General features: G+C 50.0%; 1 protein-coding gene across 1 annotated transcript in view; it reads left to right on the top strand.

The window, feature by feature from the left end:
* Positions 1–20,429, top strand: part of TBX6 (T-box transcription factor 6) — an 89,218-nt gene that overhangs the window by 38,900 nt on the left and 29,889 nt on the right. The window contains exon 2 of the mRNA XM_086928973.1: positions 18,572–18,815. Coding sequence (XP_086785099.1) covers positions 18,572–18,815 — 244 coding nt within the window. The remainder of the gene's footprint in view (positions 1–18,571; positions 18,816–20,429) is intronic.

Genomic DNA, 20,429 nt, shown 5'->3' with positions numbered 1-20,429 from the left:
CCAACCAGCCACACATATTGTTGCATAAACAGCAGGCTGTACAACAGAATTCTAGGTAGAAGATGAGGAAGGCTCGCGCACCAGTACCCGAAGGTTCAGGGTTTTACTTTCAGTTATACACCTCAAAGGGTTAATGCAGCTTCAGTGGATATCTCTCCGTCATCTACTGGTTAAAAGACTCGTAAGACAACTCAGTGGGTTAATGCACATGTCGTAAAGATCTGCATGTATCCTGCAAGTGACAGCATCCAATCCAATAATGCAAACATGAGTGCCATGCCTTTGGCAAATGAAAGCACACACTGAGGGGTGAGAGAGCGTTTGGTTTGTGGCTTGCACAATTTCACTTGTCAGAGATGTATAATACTGGACATCTAAATTTAAAGTAGTAAAGAATGCCGGGGTTGACAATTTAAGATCACTTCTTTGGAGTCAGGATGCACGGATTGATTTTTATGCATGCTATCGCTGTGAGCAGATTATGCAGTGACGGAGGCATTTTTGAGCTGCCAAGCACAGACCTGAAAGCCACTGTTGCCCAGAAACTAAGAATTGGAATTGGAAAATCCGTTGCCACTAGGTACTGCGTGTCACGTGTGTGTATAGAAAGCGCCACATCTGCCACTTCCAAACTCTGTACACACACATGAATTATAACCCAGCGTCTTGGAACTCACCTTCTCAAAGCCTTCTAAAAGACAAAAGAGGTTCATTGAATTTGAGCCGGTGGTCGGCAGATCTCACCCACAGTGGAAAACCTGCTAAACTAAGCCACTGTGTAACAGAGGTGTCTGCCAGGGCACCTTGCCCACTGCCTGCCACCGACTCACGTCACGTTGTTACGTGCTATAGGACACCTCATTATTGCACTGCACTTTTTATGCATCGCACTGTCATTTTGTCAACTTATGTTGACAAAAATGCCCTGCTGTCGGCGGTCGAAGTACATAAAGACCAGTATAACAAGCACTGGCGTTGCCAATAGGTCTCGCAGTAGGAAAGTTTGAGCTATTGGTTTTCTAAATGACATTTTATTTTTTTGTTTTGTGATTTACAATGCCCATACTTTTAACTTTTCGCATTAGGAAAGTTTGAGCGATTGGTATTGTAAATGACACTTTTTTAATTTATGTGTTGGTTTTGAAAATAGCAAAATTAATAGCTTTGTCAGTTACAATGTCAATAGTTTTAACTTTCGCAAATGTTACACCTATAGCATTTGTAATGCAATGTGTGTTGTATTTACGTGACTTAGATGTATTGATATTACAAATAACAATGGCTTTTAATTTTGTAAATAATTAATACATTTTGTGAAGATTATGTTCAGTGTATTTTATTGTGACGAAAATCCAAGAACATTGCATTTGCACCTACACACACATATGTGTTGTAGCACTGAGTGGTGTGAGGGTGTGAGGGTGAGGGGGTGTGAGGGTGAGGGTGAGTGGGTGTGTGAGTGTGTGAGGGTGAGTGAGGGGGTGTGAGGGTCAGAGTGTGTGAGGGTGAGGTTATGAGGCTGAGTGAGGGTGAGAGGGTTGTGAGGGGGGTGAGGATGAGGGGGTGAGTGAGGGTGAGGGGGTGTGAGGGTGGGTGAGGGGGTGTGAGGGTGGGTGAGGGTGGGTGAGGGTGTGACGGTGGGTGAGGGTTTGTGAGGGTGAGAGGATGTGAGGGTGTGTGATGAATAAAAAAAATATAAAATAAAATACATTTGTATGCGCTTGCACAATGGCAATACGAAAATGCTCAATGCGGGGCGTGGCCAAGATGGCGGCGTGATCGGTCGCAGGTCCCGGAGGCTCCCTGCCCGATCCCGCCTGTTTGCGCCGTACTGCACAGCCAGATCTCCCCAGGGCTAACCCTGCACCAGCACTTGCAGTCTACAACCCGCTCGAGCCTCCGATACCCTTTGGAGCCGGGTGCGAGTCCGCAAACGCTGTGACCCACGGAAGGCGGCAGTGTAATGGCGGCCGCCGCGGCCCTGTAGGGTTCGGCGTGTTCACCGTCCCCGGATCTGGAGGACTCGGCGGTGGCTTGGAACACCCGCCTGCGAGGCCTTGCTGCACCCCCTGGCTCGGCGACCCTGCCTGGAACGCATCGCCGCCCCTGAGACCCGACCAGCAGAGAGGTGTGCGCCGGCCGGGCGCCGCACTACCTGATCCCCCGGCTTTGGGCCTTTTGGCGCTGCCCGACGGACAGGCCCGGCGGGGCCGAGGCAGACCTGCGTGGCGCCCAACGGCAAAGCAGCTTGGCCGGTAGCACCGGAAGGATCGCAAGGGCCCCCAACGGCTACGCTGCGCTACTGGGGCCGACGGATTGCACCACCACGGCGCCCCGCTGGCCGACGCGGAGCTGCGTTCTGGGCCTACTTGGGAGGCTGAGCTACTGCGGCCTAACGGGTACGTGAGGCATTTCGGACCCGGGGCCGGGATCGGAGGCGCCCCTGCACCATCTCTCAATGCGGCTGCCACCAGGTGAGAGGGGCTGAGGTGCGCCGAGCCGCAACACTCGGAGGGCAGAATCGAGCCTCCGGCGTGGGGACACACAGAGCTGCCGAACTGCGTCCCTGGCGAGCCTGCCTCAGCGCCAGACATCGACTGCCCGGTACAGCCACGAGGCCGGGCGGCGACCCAGGGCACCTGCCGGCAGGGCCTCACTGCACCCCCTGACTCTGCCTGGCTTTTGCCGATGCTCCTGAGGCCCGACCGGCGGAGAGGCACGCGCCGGCTGGGAACCACGCTACCTGACCCCCCGGCTTTGGGCCTTCTGGCGCTCCCCAACAGACAGGTGACGACTTGGCCGGCGACGCCGGAGAGCACATACCGGCCCCGCCGGCCGAGCGGCGCTGCTGAGGCCGTGGGCCTACATCACCACTACAGCACCCCAGTGGCCTGAGCTCCGGACCTGTGTGAGAGGCTGATCGACTGTGACCTAACAGGTCCACGAGACACTGCAGGACTGAGGCCAGAACCTGAGAAGCCCCAGCATCAACACTCAACGCTGCCACTACCAGGTGAGAGGGGCTGAGACAGGCCGATCCGTGACATTCGGGGGGCAATATCGAGCCTCCGGTGGGGGGACACCCAGTGCTGCCAACTTGCGTCCCCATTGCGACAGGAGGGGCGCGCCTGCATCAGCTCCAGACTTTTGCTGCCCAGCATTGCCGCGTGGCCGAATGGCCGTACCCGCCTGTGCACGCCTGCGCCGCCCGCTTCCCACATTGACCCTACCCCGGGTTGCTACCTACAGCGAACACCTGTGCACCCCCCCCCCCCCCGCTGACCACCACTGGGGAGTCCATCCGGCGCCGTCAGTGAGCCGGGAACAGGGAACGACAGGTCGCCCGGACCTTCCACTCTCGCCATTGCCTCTATTTAGCGGCACCCCGACTGACGAGCTCAAGGCCCGCCGGGGCCCCGGCTAAGACATGGCGGGACAGCGATCAAAGAAGGGGTCGCAGACACTACCAAAATTACTGGCCAAGACCCAACCGAAATAGAACAAAGACCCGCTCTCTCCAGTACCCGCGAAAACATCGCCGAAACCGGCGGACGACCAGTCGCCCATTACTAGGACTTTTTTGGAGACGCTCTTTAACTCACTCAGGGACGACTTCAGGTCCCTAAAGCAGGAGGTGGCGGGCGAAGTCCGGGAACTCCGGCGAGACGTGGAGGGCCTGGGGGAGCGGGTGGTCGCTGTAGAGGAGGCGGATCAGACCAGAAGCTTGGAAATCACACACCTCCAGCAGGAAATAGTGCGACTCACTGACCAACAGATGGACCTCCAGGCCCATACAGAAGACCTTGAGAACCGCTCCCGACGGAACAACATACGGGTCCGGGGAGTTCCTCAGAAAGCGGAGGGGTCTGATGTCACCGGCTACCTACAAGCCTTATTCAGGGCTGTTCTGGGCGAGCCGACAGACTTCGAGATACGCATTGACAGGGCGCATAGGGTTGGGCTGCCCAGACGCTCCTCCGCTCCGCCACCTTACATATTGGCCTTTCTGCCCGACTTTCCGTTGAAAGAACGGATTCTCCGAGAAGCACGGCGGGCCCAACCTATCCAGTTCCAAGGGCACTTTATAGCCTTGTACCAGGACCTTTTGGCCATCACCCTGCAAAAACGCAGAGAATTCAGGAAAGCAACCGACTTTCTACGGCAACATGAGACTCCGTATTCCTGGGTACACCCGTTTAGACTCATATTCAAATGGAACGGGAAGTTGCACCAGCTACGCTCACTTAAGGACTCCTGCACCCTCTTAGGTATCGAGCACGACGATGACGACCTCACCCCCAGCTCATCCCAGAGGCCCTCTGAAGGGGACTGGCAGACGGTGAAACGCAGGAGGTCGCCCTCTCACCACCTGAAACCGGACGCCTCCATCATCACGCGGGAATGAGCGACAGCGGTGGCAGACGTAGCCAAAGAAACCTCTCCTTCTGGGTGAAATCTGTAATGTCGGGGAGATCACTCTTAGTTTTACTCATCTCCAAGAGAGGGGCGGGACTCGGGTGGGGGGCCGAAGCGACTGCCACGGGACATGACCCACAAGAAGACCTCTACCACAGCCCTGTGTAGACTAACAGGGCTGGGACTATTCCTATCTACTTTTGGGTTTTGGGGCCTGGGTACTGGGTGGGGGGTGGGGGTGGGCTGTTTGCAAAAGTTTAATTTCATGGCCTTTGACTGTGAATGGTTGGGGTATTTTGGGGGGACAGTTGGGGTGGGGATCGGGGTGGGAACCAGTGTGCCGGGGGGATAATGATTCTTATAGTGCGGCAGTGTTGTTTATACTCACCTCAATGCTACACCTCCGCCTGGGGGTTTACCTCCAGTCACGCACAAACATACCTAGTACACGCACACACTCTCTATGCCCCATACTGGGAGCGGGGCTCCTCTTGCTTTGTCTGACCCACTCCGCGGCTACTGGGTTGAGTGACACCGCCCTACTGGACGCTGTCCGACCCACACCTTGTGGTAATGGCTGCCCCTAAACTGAAGTTATTGACGCTAAACGTCAAGGGCCTGAACAACCCCATTAAAAGAAGGGCGATCATCTCTTATTTAGAACACTCTGGGGCCGACCTGTGTCTGCTTCAGGAGACCCACCTGCTGCCCAAAGACTGGCACAGAATGCGCTCACGTGCCTTCCCCCAACAATTCTTTTCCTCCCTTCCCACCAAGAAAGCCGGGGTGGCCATTTTGGTATCCAGACACTTTCGCGGGAGGGTGGGGGTCAAGACGGGCGAGGTTAAGGGCCGCCTTCTCGCACACACTTTCCAGCTAGGCAGCATGAGACTTACAGTAGGGTCAGTTTATGCCCCCAACACTGGACAAGAAACGTTTTTGAAAGGCGCACTCTCTGAATCTCTCCAGACATCCAACGCACTTCTGCTTATCGGGGGGGACCTCAACCTAGTCATGGACTCCAACAAAGACAGATCGGGACACTGCTACGGGGACACCGGGGCCCTCACTGGGACAGGGGTGAAATGGCTGCGTGAAAGGGGTTTGGTAGATTTATGGCGAGCCGCACACCCGAACGCAACGCAATACACCTTCTATTCTCACGTCCATCGCACATACGCCAGACTAGATCACTTCATTGGATCATCGGAGTTGATCTCAAACCTGGCTGAGATTGACATTGTGCCTGCAGCGCTTTCAGACCACGACGCAATAGAACTGACTATCACTGCTCCAACGCCCCCCCGCCCTCGCGGAGCATGGCGTCTCCGCGAAACCATGTTGCAGCGGCCAGTAACCCGAGAACGCTTACACAAATGCATTGTTGATTATCTGGCTGTTAACGATACCCCGGAGGTGCCGTTGACGGCGTTATGGGAGGCCTTAAAATCTGTGGTCCGTGGGGAATTGATCGCAATTGCTGCTCAGGAGGCTAAGGTTCGGACAGAGAAGAGAGCCGAGCTCACGACCCAGGTTGCTGAGCTGGAAAGGGTGCACAGTCGCACGGGTGCACCGCGGATATGGCGGCAATTGAAAGCTGCCAGAGTCCAACTGGCTTCCCTCGACACAGACAGGGCTGAATTTGCTGCGCTCCGCCTTCGGCACACGTATTATGTTGGGGCAACAGAACAGGGAGACTGCTGGCCAGTGCCCTCAAAGCTAAGACCCAGCACACAAAAATCGCTGACCTTACGGACGGCTCTGGGAACACTCTCACTGAGGAACCCCAGATCGCAAACGCGTTCCGAACTTATTACGCCTCCCTATATGGTGCTGACGCGTCATCCCGTAGGAATATTGAAACGTACTTGTCCTCGGCGAAGATCACGGAGCTGTCCCAGCCCAGTGCGACCACGCTGGACGCTCCCATCCGCCTGGAGGAGGTCACAGCAGCTATATCTAGGCTTCGCCCCTTAAAATCCCCCGGACCGGATGGATTCTCGGCGGGGTTTTATAAAACATTCTGCCACCTTGTGGCCCCTGTACTTACCCGGCTCTTTAATTCTTTCAAGGGCCCTGGCTCCATTCCCCCGATATGCTAGCGGCAGAGGTGGTCGTCCTGCCCAAACCGGGCAAGAAACTGACACACTGCTCAGCATTCCGCCTGATCTCCTTGCTCAACATAGACCTAAAGCTCTTCACCGGAGTCCTAGCAGCCCGGCTGGGCCCACTCCTGCCCGGCATCCTGGAGCCTGACCAGTCAGGCTTCGTGCCCAATCGCCAATGCAGCGATAACACCAAAAGAATGATGCATCTCATAGATAAAGCACACTTCCAGGACTCCGACGCTGTGCTTGTGGCCATAGACGCGGAAAAGGCGTTTGACCGCGTTGACTGGACATACTTGCAGCAGGTGTTGCTACGCTTTGGACTTGGCGATCGCTTCCGTTCCTGGATCGACAGCTGTTACCACCATCCCCAAGCTCGAGTCCGGCTGGGAGGTGTGCGCTCTGACTCCTTTGACATCCAACGTGGTACGAGACAGGGCTGCCCCCTGTCCCCCCTCCTGTTCGTCCTCTACATTGAACCCCTGGCGCAGAAAATCCGAGACAACCCAGACATTACAGGCGTCACCTTCGGCGGTGAGCCACACACAATCAGCCTTTACGCGGACGACATCATAGTCGCTCTTGACCACCCTGCCCGCTCGGTTCCCACCTTTCTAGAGGAGCTGGACACGTTCAGCATGGTCGCAGGCTTCAAGATCAACAGGGGGAAATCCCTAATATTACCGCTGGGGGGCAATGCTCGTCATCGCGACCCGACGGCCAAATATGGCTGTAATCTTCAAATAGTTACAGAACTCCCGTACCTGGGAATTACCCTTACATCCTCGACGGCATCAACCGTTGCTCTTAACTATACCTCCCTCACCACTCAGATCCGTGCGGACCTAACGCGTTGGTCCAAACAACACCTGTCCCTCCTAGGCAGGATTGCGGCCGTGAAAATGTCGACCCTGCCCAAAATCCTGTACGTCTTCCAGACCCTACCGGTAACTCCCCCAAGCGGCACCATCTCGGCCCTCCAGGCAGCGCTACACCACTTTATCTGGGAGGGCAAGCGGGCGCATCTACATAAACAACTGTCCCACAGGAGTATGGATGAGGGGGGCTTGGGGATCCCCAACCTACTACAATACTTCCAAGCGGCACAACTCAGATACCTAGTGGAATGGTATAGACCCGAGTCAGAGAAAAGGTGGCTCTTTCAGGACAGGGCCATGGCCCAGAGATCCCTCTGGGACATTCCCTTTTTACCTAGACGGCACCGGCTGACTTACCTCGCCAATTCACCCATAACGCGCACTGTCACTACAGTCTGGGACACGGTTGCAGTCAAAAGGGGGCTGACCACCTTTCCCTCTCCATTCACCCCAATCTTTGATAACCCAAACTTCCCACCGGGCATCGACCCCCGCGCCTTCACACAGTGGCGATGCACCGCATGCAAGTGCGCTGGGGACCTCTTCGATACACAGGGCTTTCTCACTCTCGCAGACGTCAAAAATGGCTATGATATCACGGACCCCCATCTTTTTCAGTACTTTCAACTACGCCATTGGCTGACCGACCCCGTGGTGGTCACCTTGGTGGGACGCCCGCTGACCCCCTTTGAGAAGTTGCTTCTGACCAAAAACAATGATCGACATCTAATATCTGATCTATACAAAATGCTTACACCCCCCTTGGCGCCAGGCAAAACAGCAGGTCAAAAAAGGTGGGAAGCTGAACTGGGTAGAACGCTCACGCCTAAAGAATGGGGCCAGGTGTACTATAGGGCATCGCACACTACAGGTAACACTGCGGGCAGAGAAACAGCCGTCAAATTGGCGACATATTGGCACCTCACACCAGTCCGGCTTCACAAGGGTAATCCACCCCGGAGCGACTTGTGCTGGAGAGGGTGCGGGGAGCGGGGCACTCTCACACACATCCTCTGGGACTGTAGAGAAACCCGCGGCTACTGGGACGCTGTCTTAAATGACATAGATGCAACCTTTGACACCGAAATCACAAGATTCCCCACATACACTATCTTGGGACTCCCAAACCCACTTACCTTCCCCTTGAAATCCACCAGGGGCCGCCAGATGGGCATTGCTGTACAGGCAGCTACACAACATATCATATCACTCTGGGGTACACCAACCAAACCCACACACACCGGATGGCTGCATAAACTTTGGCTCACGCTGGGCACGGAGCGCATCCAGGCCACCCTAACACAAACTGCAGATACATTTCAAAAGGTCTGGCAGCCATTTATATCTCTCTTGTCTAAGGAGTTCAACGAAATAACCTGTCCAAAATATCTCTGATTGCTTCGCCTCACGGACACGAGTACTGGGGTCCAGGACCCTCAGGAGTAAACACGACTGCTCTTTTCTGACCAGAGACCAGATGGCTCTCCCACACACGGCACACTGGAAAGGGAGGGGGTGAATCTGGGGGGAGGGGGGTTCTGCGGGCTTTGTTTGTTCAAAATTGTTTGCCACTCTTGCCTACCATTTGCCTCATGAGCATCGTACTGTTCTTATTTGGAAACCATAATTTCCGCCACATTGTACTGCGTGTTGACGCCACACTTGCATGCCGTTATCGAGTGGTTTCCCTATTACGAATACTATGTAATGTGATGCTTTACCATGCTTACTGGCTCAATAAAAATACCTTTGAAAATAAAAATGCTCAATGCATAATGGCACGTTTGCATAAAGCAGAAAGTAAAGTCAGACATCAGCGAAGTAGCCATCTTTAAAGACAAAAGTATAGCCTTCTGATAAACGTAGTAACAACCAAAACATGCAGTTTTAGGAGGAGGCCTGTAGGTCTACCGAACCTGAGCACAGTATGAACACACATAGCAGAGAAGAGAATTTAGAATCTGTCAGCGGACCAGAGGTAAGAGGTAAGAAGGGAAGAATAGGGGAGAGTAAGGGTGACGAGACGCACGGAGAACATCAGCCTTTGATGTGCCGGCCGGCTGTGGGCAGTGAATAATTAGGGGAGGAGAAATGCCAGATCGCACGCTGGGGTAAGCTTGTGGAGGAAGGCTAGTGGCTTTGATGCTGTGCACGCGCTTTTTCACGTGCACAGCATCAAATCGCCCGTTTAGTTAAGCTCTGGATAAGCTCCAATATGTCTCGACATCTGCAATGCTTGCGCATTGGCAGAGGTCGAGCCCTAAAAAGCAACAGGAGGCTGCATGGGGTTGTCTGCAGGGCCTGGCCAATGGCCAGACTCTGTGGCCAACACCCTGCATGCACCCAACCCAGTCCGCACACAGCCTTTAACCTATCGCAGCAGGGGTTTGCCGCAGGGTCTGGCCTGCAGCTATGCCCTGCAGCCAACCCCCTCACAGGCATCCAACTCCATGCCACGCACGGCCTTTGACCTTTAGCGGCTGCGTTTGCCTGCAGGGCCTGCGGCCAATGCCCTGCATGATGTCTGAGTGGGTCTGTGGGTGGGTGCGTTAGTGTCTAAGTAGGAAAGCGAGTGGGTGTCTGACTGAGTGGATCTGTGGCTGGCAGCATCAGTATCTGAATGGATCTATGAGTGGGTGTATCAGTGTTTTCAGTGGCTTTATCACTGGGTAAATCAGTGCCACGCACGGCCTTCGACATCCAGCGGATGCGTTTGCCTGCAGGGCCTGCGGCCAATACCCTGCATGATGTCTGAGTGGGTCTGTGAGTGTGAGTGTCTGAGTAAAACTGAGGGTGAGCATGAGAATATATGTATTTTTTTTATTATCACCTATATACGTGATTACGTCCCGATAGTTAGGACAGAGTTGCAGCATTAAACGAGTGTGCAAAGATGGTCGCGGAATCTTTGCAAATATCGCGCCTAATTAAAAAACTCTTTTTGGGACACATAACTTGTGTCATTAACAACACCTTCATATATCAAACATGGGGTCAGAGTACCTCCACCTTGACCCCTGATATCACCTTTCACACACATTTTCAGCCCTGGGAACAGCTCCACGATCCCAAAAAAAAGGCGGCTTTAGCTCTTTATTAAGGTTACTGCTGTCCAATCACAGCATTCCTGTTCGCTCAGGCAGTCGTGAATAATCATGATGTTGCTGCAAAATATTCTCAAACACAGATATCACTAACTTTTTCATCTTAAATGTCCCCAAAACTACTGAACGGATTCACACCGAATAACTAAAAGTGTGATCTGTGTAACAAAATGTACCTTTCTGCCAAATTTGGTGTAACTCTGTTTAGTGGTTCGGGTGGTAGGCATGTTGACAGATCCTATGGGAATTAGCAATGCAAATGCACCTTTTTTTAGCCCTATTTTTCTTAGCCCGATCCATGAATAACCCCAAACCTTTCTCTGCTCAACAAGATTCACAGCAGAATATTTTGTAAGATTCATCAAATGGAGCTTTTTCTTAGGAAACTAGGTCCTGACTATAACTACCTAACTGGCGACTGCCAGTAGGCAATTCATATGTATATGTATATATATATTTATGTATATATAAATGCCGGGGGGGGGGGGGGTACCGTCCCTCTCTGCCTGGGCGCGGATGGTGATTGAATTTCAAGCATTCAGAATCTTATCTGGGGCCCACTGGATTGCTGTAAAACATTATCCCGGTAAACAAACGCAATGGAGTGTACAAAGTGCATGAATAAACCACATGCCCCATAATGCACCAAAGAATAGCAACTCGACTGCGAGGGCACACCGGAGGCCACTTAAAGCAATCAAGAGTGCAAATAAAGAGGGTGTGGCAGCATAGGAATGGTTTTTGGACGTTGGCCTCAGATGAGAGTCACAAAGGGCTCGAAATGCATAAGGCCGAGGGATCATCTTAATGAGATAGGAAGCTGCATGCTTCAATGAAAATTGTTTGCAACCCACCTGAATGCGGAGTGCGGCCTCAAACCTGGGCGTTTTCTTGTGACATTTATACACGGCGGTTCCGGCCATGGAGGCGACGCGCCATCTGAAAAGCGAAGTAAGGGTCCGCCGGGTGGGGGGGTACCGTCCCTCTCTGCCTGTGCGCGGATGGTGATTGAATTTCAAGCATGCAGAATCTTATCTGGGGCCCACTTGAGGGCTGTAAAACTTTATCCCAGTATTGAACTAACAAAAACAAATGCAATGGAGCGTACAAAGTGCATGAATGAACCACTTGCCCCATAATGCACCAAACAATAGCAACTTGCCTGCAAGGGCACACCGGAGGCCACTTAAAGCAATCAAGAGTGCAAATAAAGGGGGTATGGCAGCAGAGGAATGGTTTTCGGACATTGACCTCTGATGAGAGTCACAAAGGACTTGAAACGCGTAAGGCAGAGGGATCATCTTAACGAGATAGGAAGCTGCATGCTTCAGTTGTACCGCGACCTGGAATGAACCCATGCTGCCAGGGGGAGACGAGCCCACCAATGATCCTCCCCAACCTTGTGGCCAAGATCTTCGCGTATAGCTTATTATCTGAATTTACAAGAGAGATCGGCCTGTATCACCCAGGATTTTCTCTTGGCTTTCCCTTTTTGTGAAAGACAACTATATTAGTGTCCTTCCATGTTTCGGGAATTTTGCCCGTACAGATAATTCTGTTAAACAGATCCAATAACATCGGAGCAACTTCAGCCGGCAAGCATTTATAAAGCTCCAAGGGAATACTGTCAGGGCCAGCCGCTTTGCCGGCAGCGAGATTAAATAATGCTTCCCGTACCTCTTCGGCCGGTATATTGCTCTCTAGATTTTCCACTTCAAGCGATTCCAATTTAGGACCAAAATCGGGGTAGCAACCATCCAGGCACACAACCCCTGCTTCTTCCTTATATAGGGTCTGGTAGAATTTTGCAAACACCGATAAAATGTCCAGCGGCTCGACAAAGTCTTGCCCATCATCATGGATGCTAGTTATTACATTTTTCACACTATCTTGCCTAATTCTTAAAGGTCGCGGTACAACTGACCACATTAGAAGAGAAATTTTGTTGTTTGAGGCCCATGCTGAGGGGGGGAGGGGGGTCGCCATGATCCTCCTCGACGCAGAAAAAAGCATTTGATCATGTACGGTGGCAATATCTCTGGGAGGTCCTTGAGGAGAGAGGTTTCGGCCCTAAAATTCTGACGGCCATTAAGGCCATGTATTGTGACCCGGTGGCTCGTATACAGATGATGGGGCAGAGCTCAGATAAGATCATGATAAGCAGAGGCACCCGTCAGGGGTGTCCCTGCTCGCCCATTTTAATTGCATTATATATCGACCCGCTGGTTAGGCAGATACTGGGGAATCATACTTTCAAGCCAGTAATAACCAACGGGTTCGAGAGCAAAATATTAGCGTATGCGACGATTTGGCAGTTATTACATCAGACCCTGCAGAGACCATGCGAATTTTGGTGGAAGTCACCAAGCAATTTGGATACTATTCTGGGTATCGCCTAAATGAGGTAAAAACTCAGGTAAAATGCTCTAAGGACATAGTCAAAATAGATCAACGATATGTCAATTCTTCAACCTACCTTGGGCTAATTATCAATGCAGCAACAGGCTCAATTGTACATGATAATTTTAATCCACTCCTTAAAAAAATCGAGACAGACTTGAAGCGAATGGATGCACTGCATTTGTCCCTCATAGGTAGGACAAATGTCCTAAAAATGACCATGTTGCCCAAACTCCTTTATTTATTTAGATCCATCCCTTATTTAATTGAGGAGGGGGTGTTAAAAAAAACGGAGACTATTTTTAATAGCTTTCTTTGGCAGTATGGTAAGACAAGGAGGGCAACTAAATACATGACCCTCCCCCAGGAACATGGAGGTCTAGGAGTTCCAAATGTAAGATTATATCTTTGGGCCAGTTTATTGACTCAGATGTCTATTTTATTTGAACCTTCACCTAGAGAAAAATACACTCTGGACCCGACTTCTGATTTGTATGTACCCCATCAATATATGAACTTCTTATGGGAAAGGAGGCCGTAGGCGTACTACTGAGAAAAACGGGCCGCAGATTCTTTAAAAAACAGGTTTAAGGTTCCCCTTGGTGCTTGGGATTTGTGGAAAACATTGCAAAAAATATTACAGATCCCTAGGATTAACACACATACGCCACTGTGGAAATCAGGGTTCTTTCCGAATTTGAGCGCAGGAATGTAAGGGATGTAATACTGAATGGTAATATTATGACATTTGATGCCATACACCAGAAATATGGTTTGACTACTGGGCATAGCTTCAAATATCTCCAGATCTTGCAAACGCTTAAGGCTGTTGGATCTGCTGCTGCTTTTGGCGCTCGCAGTTCCATACTCGAATATCTATTGAGGGGAGGGGATAGGATTTGGGTTATATATCAGGGTTTAATCGAAAAATTGCCAGATGATTTCGGGAAACATGAGTCAGCCTGGGCAGTTGAATTGCAAAATCCAAATGCAGATCTAGATAAAGCTTTATATCTGGATAGGCAGGTGCTTCGGTCCTCCAATTTAAAGGCTCAGCATTTTAAAAACCCTCTTCAACCTATACTACACTCCTTCTAAGCTATATGATTGGGGTATGAGGACGGACAGCAACTGCCCTAGATGTCAGAAAGGCTCGGCTGATCTGCTACATATGTTTTTCTCCTGCAAAAAGCTTACTGCAATTAAAACCAAGATCGAGAAATTCCTAGAGGGGTTGCTAGGCTCTAAGATCAGTCTATCCCCGACAGTGATGATTATTGGGATCAATAGTAAGCTGGGTTTTACTAGCAGAGAGACTGAGGCATTTATCTTCCTGGCTGTTGCTGTTTTACGGATCCTGCTGTCTGCTGCCTGGAAGGACCCAAATGCCCCGACCTTCTCAATGTGGTTGGCCAGGCTCCTTGCTATTCATAATATCGAGCCACACATACACAGAGCCACACACACGCTAGCTCTAAAGTAATTGAAGTGAAGTGCTGATCTTCTATACCTAGTTTTGTTATTTGTTTTATATCTCGCATTGAGGTACATGCACTTTGTATTGTCAGAACTATCTCCAGCTAAGACCAGTCAACTGTTTTAAATGATTACATTCTTTCACATGCGGAACTACTCGAATAGATTATACTACATATTTGTGATAGGCCATACCCGTGTATGTTTTACCCAACCATCTTTATTTTATTTATCCACCCTTGCTCCATTTTTTGCAATCGATTTTAGAGCACAACCAGGGAACAGAGGCAAGAAATACTAGCATAACCAGGGGGCAGCGGCAAGAAAAGCGAGCACAACCAGGGAACAGAGGCTAGAAAAGCGAGCACGACCAGGGAACAGAGGCTTGAAAAGCGAGCACAACCAGGGGGCAGAAGCAAGAAAAGCAAGCACAACCAGGGAACAGAGGCAAGAAAAAACGATCACAATCAGGGAACAGAGGCAAGAAAAAAGATCACAATCACGGAACAGAGGCAAGAAAAACTGTCATAATCAGGGAACAGAGGCAAGAAAAACGATCACAACCAGGGAACAGAGGCAAGAAAATGATCACAATCAGGGAACAGAGGCAAGAAAACAAGCACAACCAGAGAACAGAGGCAAGAAAAACTAGCACAACCAGGGAATAGAGGGAAGAAAAGCGAGCACAACCAGGGAACAGAGGCAAGAAAACGAGCACAATCAGGGAACAGAGGCAAGAAAAACTAGCACAACCAGGGAACAGAGGCAAGAAAACGATCACAACCAGGGAACAGAGGCAAGACAAGCATTGCCTGCAGCAAACACAAACGCATGATGTCTCCTATATCTTGCAGATTGCACAATATCTACGCATCGTGTCTTTACATGTTCACAAGTGGCCCGGTTTGCCTATCTGGGACTCTTTAGTCATCCTGTTCACTAATGGGGGCCACTTTGATTTTAGTGCCCGGGTCTATTTTTTGTCCTAGTCCCACACTGCCCACACCCCCTTCACACTCCCCCCTCACGTCCCTCGCACTCACGACTGAACTCTCCCCATCTAACAGTTTGAGCCCCTCAGTCACTTTGGGACACTCGCCGAGTCTCTGCCCCTCACTTTCCAAGCCCCCACCCCGCCGCAAAGTCCTGCCGCAAGTACTTGATGGCATGCTCGTTAGTGCCGAGGCCATTGGCCAGAGCCCGCTCCTTGGCCAGCGAGGTCGCCACCCCAGTCATGGTGTGATCTTAGGCGGACAGAGGGGCTGCGAGGGAGGGCAATGCGTTGCTGTTCTGGGAACTTCTCTTTTATGCATTTCAATGCATAGTGGTCAACTATAAATGTGCTAATAATGCTGATGATTTGAAATGGATGGAGATACCTGGGACCAAGCCTAAAGTTCCAGAACAAGGTATTGCATTGCTGAGAAGTTACGTGCTGGTGCACGTCATATGTTCGGTCAGATTTAGCTGGGACCGGATGCTCTACCAGTATGCTTGTACTTAACTAGTATACAGGATGTGAACATCGATACAACTGAGCACTAGAAGTTGCTGACAACTGCAAACCGAAGGTGACAAGGGGAGCGGCTGCATAAGGGGTTGCATAGATAAGGAGAAATACTTGAAATGAGCGGGAGTAGGGAAGCTTGTGGTCTCTGGGTAAAGGGAGGCCGCGATCGGAGCAGCTAGGGGGAGAGACGGGAACCGCAACAGAGCAGTCTCCGAGTGTCACAGCAGAGGTTGCCGAGCACTGATAGGAGCGATCAGGGGCGGCACAGACCGGGACGGTAGAGTACCTGGGCACGGGAAGAGCGACTGAGGAGCAGGTGATGCGAGTATGGCCCGGGTGGCGCCTGGGCTGCACCGCGGAGGCTGTTGTGCGACAGGGTCTAGCCGACTAAGCCTGCAGTGATAACGAATCTACTCACCTACATGGATCCTATTCCAATCACGGGTGGCTCTGTTTGTCCTTAAACCAGTAAGCCGGGTCGGCGGTAAACACCTGAGTTTCCGCCGAGAACAATTACTCAGTACAAATCCAGCATCTTCCCACTTGCTTCGCTCTAGCCAACCCACTATCATGAGGCGGGCACGTGCAGCAGCTAAAGACGGGAGGGGCATGGGAGTTTTCTATAGCCAATGAACAATTGAGAAGCTTTCTTCCATCCTATCCCAGACAAGACTACGATTTTCAGGCTTTGGCAGCCAATATCGTAGGACAAAAGGCTTCTTGTTAAACAATCCCCGTCCTTTTCAGACTTGGGGGCGTGTTTTGGACTGAGGACGTCACAGAGAGAAAGAACCAAAAAAACACGCGCCCCCCCAATCCGAAAAAGACGGGCCTTAAATTGAAAGACAAACCTCTTCTCCAATGGCTGGACGTTTAGGAAGCCAGCCAATGGAGAAGAGGGGCGGGTTTAAGCCCCACTACTAGAAACATAAAATCTCGCAAGCGCAGCCTACGCTAGCCGAGACCTAATAAAGGGTGCTAGGTTGCTGCCAAGGCCTTTGGGTAAAAACTAAGGGTGTGCAATTTACTTTTGTGTAATTACTAAAAATGTCAAGAAAATGTAAGTGAAATTACTAACCCTGGGCGTAGTTTGCTTAGTAGCGCTACGCATAGCTAAGCAAAGTGCACTTTGCACTACGCAGGCTATGCGTAGCTACGCAAACTGCCTAGTGCGGTAGGGAAAATGCTGTCCGAACTGATTGCACAGTGCCGGATGTTTATCCGCACTGTGCAATCATAGCAAACAGCATCTTGCACAGTGCAAGCGGTCGTTTTCTGCCGCTCGAGTAGATTTGTACTCGAGCGGCAGCCTTCTCAAGGCGGACTGGTAGTTTTATCATCACCAGCAGTTGCGAGCATATGCGACCACTCGCAATGAGAAACCTGACCACTCCGAGTTGAGAATCTTGCCTAGAGGTTTATGTTCCACGCTCGCTATCGGCAACTTGATGTTGCTGATCGCGAACGAGGAAAAAGTCTCGCTGGGTCTTGATTTTGCTCGCTCGCAGTTGCCAACTTGACGATGAGGATCGCAAGCAAGCAAAAAATGCCCGCTACGCATTTTTGCACTGTGCTACGTGCAATTCACGTAGTAGCGCAAACTACGCACGATATGTGAGCGTAGCGTAGTACTACGACCAGGGTTAAAAATTACATGTAATTACATTAAATGTAAATCTGTCATTTAGTTCTATATTTTAGATGAAACTGTGTCCTTGTGTCAATTTTTGAAGTGACACATTTCTTGCTAAGAAATTGCCCAGAAACACACAATTGCTGGAAAAAACAGATAGTTGCATTCTGGTTCTTGGTGCTGTTCCCAAGATCTTGTGCTATAATTTTGCTGCCCCGTCCCAATTATGTGATGTACCATAATGGAGTAATTTGTGAATTTCACATAATAAAACATAATGCAACATTTTCTAAACTCTGCAAAATATGTCAGCATATTTGAAATTTCGCCCTTGCTTAGTGAATATAAGGAGATATGAGGATGGCGAGTTCTATGCTGTTGGAGTCTGTGTGTTAAATAAGGTGTCTCCTAATGCATCTGAACTCTGAGGGACTGACTCACAAAGGTAAACTTACACTTTTCTGTAAGTTTACATTTGTTTTGGAATCCATAGAACTGCATTTTCATGGTAAGTTTGCAAGTGCGGAGACTCCATAGTTGGGGAGGAGAACTCCCCACATAAAAAGATTTTAAAAACATGGATATCTTTTTATGTGCGGAGTTCCCTGCCCTGACTGCGGAGCCTCCACACTCATAAACCTACTATTAAAATGCAGTTTTGTGAATTCCAAAACAAACATAAACTTAAACAAAAGTGTAAGTTTACCTTTGTGAATCAGGCCATGAGTGACAACTGGGCCCAATACGGTACCCCGGAGCGTGAAGGAATACTGGGGGGCAGAGGGGTTAGAACCGATCCACAACTCGGGTCCAAGACTGCAAAATTAATGGTGGGGGTCCCCTACTGCTCGACAGCTCCCGTGAGATATTTGATGGAGTATTACTGCTTGTCGACACCCCGGATGTGATCAAAGGGTAATACCTGGCAGTTAGGCTTTAAGTCCTCTCCAGGAGTCTCAGTGTGTATGTTGTTTGCATTCTTGCTGTGCTGATGTACTTGTGTGTTTCATCCTTAACATCTGCTTCCCTTCTTTGTCTCCTTCTAGACCTGGATCACACCGGCCCACGCTTTGACTCCCTTTTCCCATCTTTGGACCCTCATCAACGTGGGCTGCCTGGCCCGCAGGGCCCTGCCCTCTCCTTGCCCCCCCAACTGGGCTATGGCCAGCCACCTCCTCAGTGCCAGGCACCCAGGCTCCCAGGTAATGTGAAGATAACACTGGAGAACATCGAACTGTGGAAGCAGTTCAATGCCATTGGCACCGAGATGATCCTCACCAAAGCGGGCAGGTATGTCCCCCACTGATTCACAATGCAGCAAAAAGGGACTTACACAAGTCTTGTGATGTGGGAGGGAGGTGAGCTTTTCTTTGTCTTGCTGAAGATATGTGCTACGGTGTGGTAAGGTACATCATGGTATGGGATATGTCATGGACTGGCAGGTTATGTTACCCATGTTTTATATAACATTCGTCTGCTAATCCCTTGGCCTGTAGCAGGGATTTGACAGCATATGCTTACTTTCACTCTAATTCATCCTCTATCACTACTTTCTCCATTTGAGCTTCCTTTTACATTCCAGTTTCCACTAAAAATGGAATATACTGGTTATCACTCCACACTTGCCTCCTCACTTTTCTGGCACACTGAACTGAGAACCAAAATAAACCTCTTCTATGGGGAGCGGAGTTGGCCTAATGGCTAGGGCGGTCAACCTCAAATCTGGGGAACTGGATTTGAGTCTCTGCAATGACGCCGACAATTCTGTGATTCTGGGCAAATCACTTAATCTCCCCGTGCCTATCAAAAATGAATGTGTTCTCCTTGTAACGCAACTGGTGCTATGTAAAGCGCTCTGATACCCGATACCGGGTCAAGTTTGCGCAATATAAAACTCTGTAAAAAACAAATATATATATAGACCTAGATTAAACATAACTACTTCTCACACTGCACCTCTACTTGGGTGACATGGGACTGAGTAAGATCTTTCTCTTCTTTGACACTAGACTACACAGAGAAATCATCTAATATGACCACAGATACCAAGAAGGCTTGAAGAAGCCCACTAGACTAAACATGTGTTGTCTTTTTTTGTAGAAATAAAGAAACAACAAACATCAGACTTCCTGATAACTGGATTATGCTTAACCCATATCACCATAGCTTAAAACTTTGGTTAACCTGTCTGCCTAATAACAACCATTAACAGTGTGTTGCTAATGCTCCAAAATGATAGGATAGAGGAGCTGGAAAGGTGGTGAGACAGAAATAATTTCACGTTCTGGGGCTGCCTACAGGAGCAGATGGTGAGGATGCTATACTCTTCATGTCACACTAGTTATCACAGGCCTTCGTAATTAAAAGTGAAGGAAGATACCCTAGAAGTCAGCAAATATACTTGAATTCACACAATTAGGGGCTCCGAATGAGAGGGCAGTGGTCCAATTATAATCTCCATGGGCATTGGTGTGAGAGACAAGGAAAGAATAATAACAGCTGCGAGAGTGAGGAGAGCTCTCCAATACCAATTTCACAGAACCCTGCTATTCCCAAACATACCCCAGAAAGGATGCTAAAATTAAGGCTCCTGAATGCATTGAAAAAGAAGTTGATAAACTGGAAAGTGCATGTTGTTCTGCTGATAACAGCAAAGCTCAGTGCGACTTGAGAGTTGATTATTTTCCACAATGGTTGTGAATAATTTTCTGAGTACACTCGCAAATATATTACTAAAGCATGGCCTGGTAGCACATTTACCTTTGAAATGGGCACAACATTTTCAGACATACAATTTTTCTAATAAAACTATGTAGCTCTTGTACGATGATGTGTACAACAAAGGTTTCATTGAGTGTTTTGATTTGTTTTGGTCATATTAAAATCTTAGTTTCCACCACGCAT

Source organism: Lissotriton vulgaris, chromosome 7 (assembly GCF_964263255.1).
Source record: "Lissotriton vulgaris chromosome 7, aLisVul1.2, whole genome shotgun sequence".
In the NCBI taxonomy this organism is placed as follows: Eukaryota; Metazoa; Chordata; class Amphibia; order Caudata; family Salamandridae; genus Lissotriton; species Lissotriton vulgaris.
This window is presented reverse-complemented; position numbering and strand designations above follow the sequence as displayed.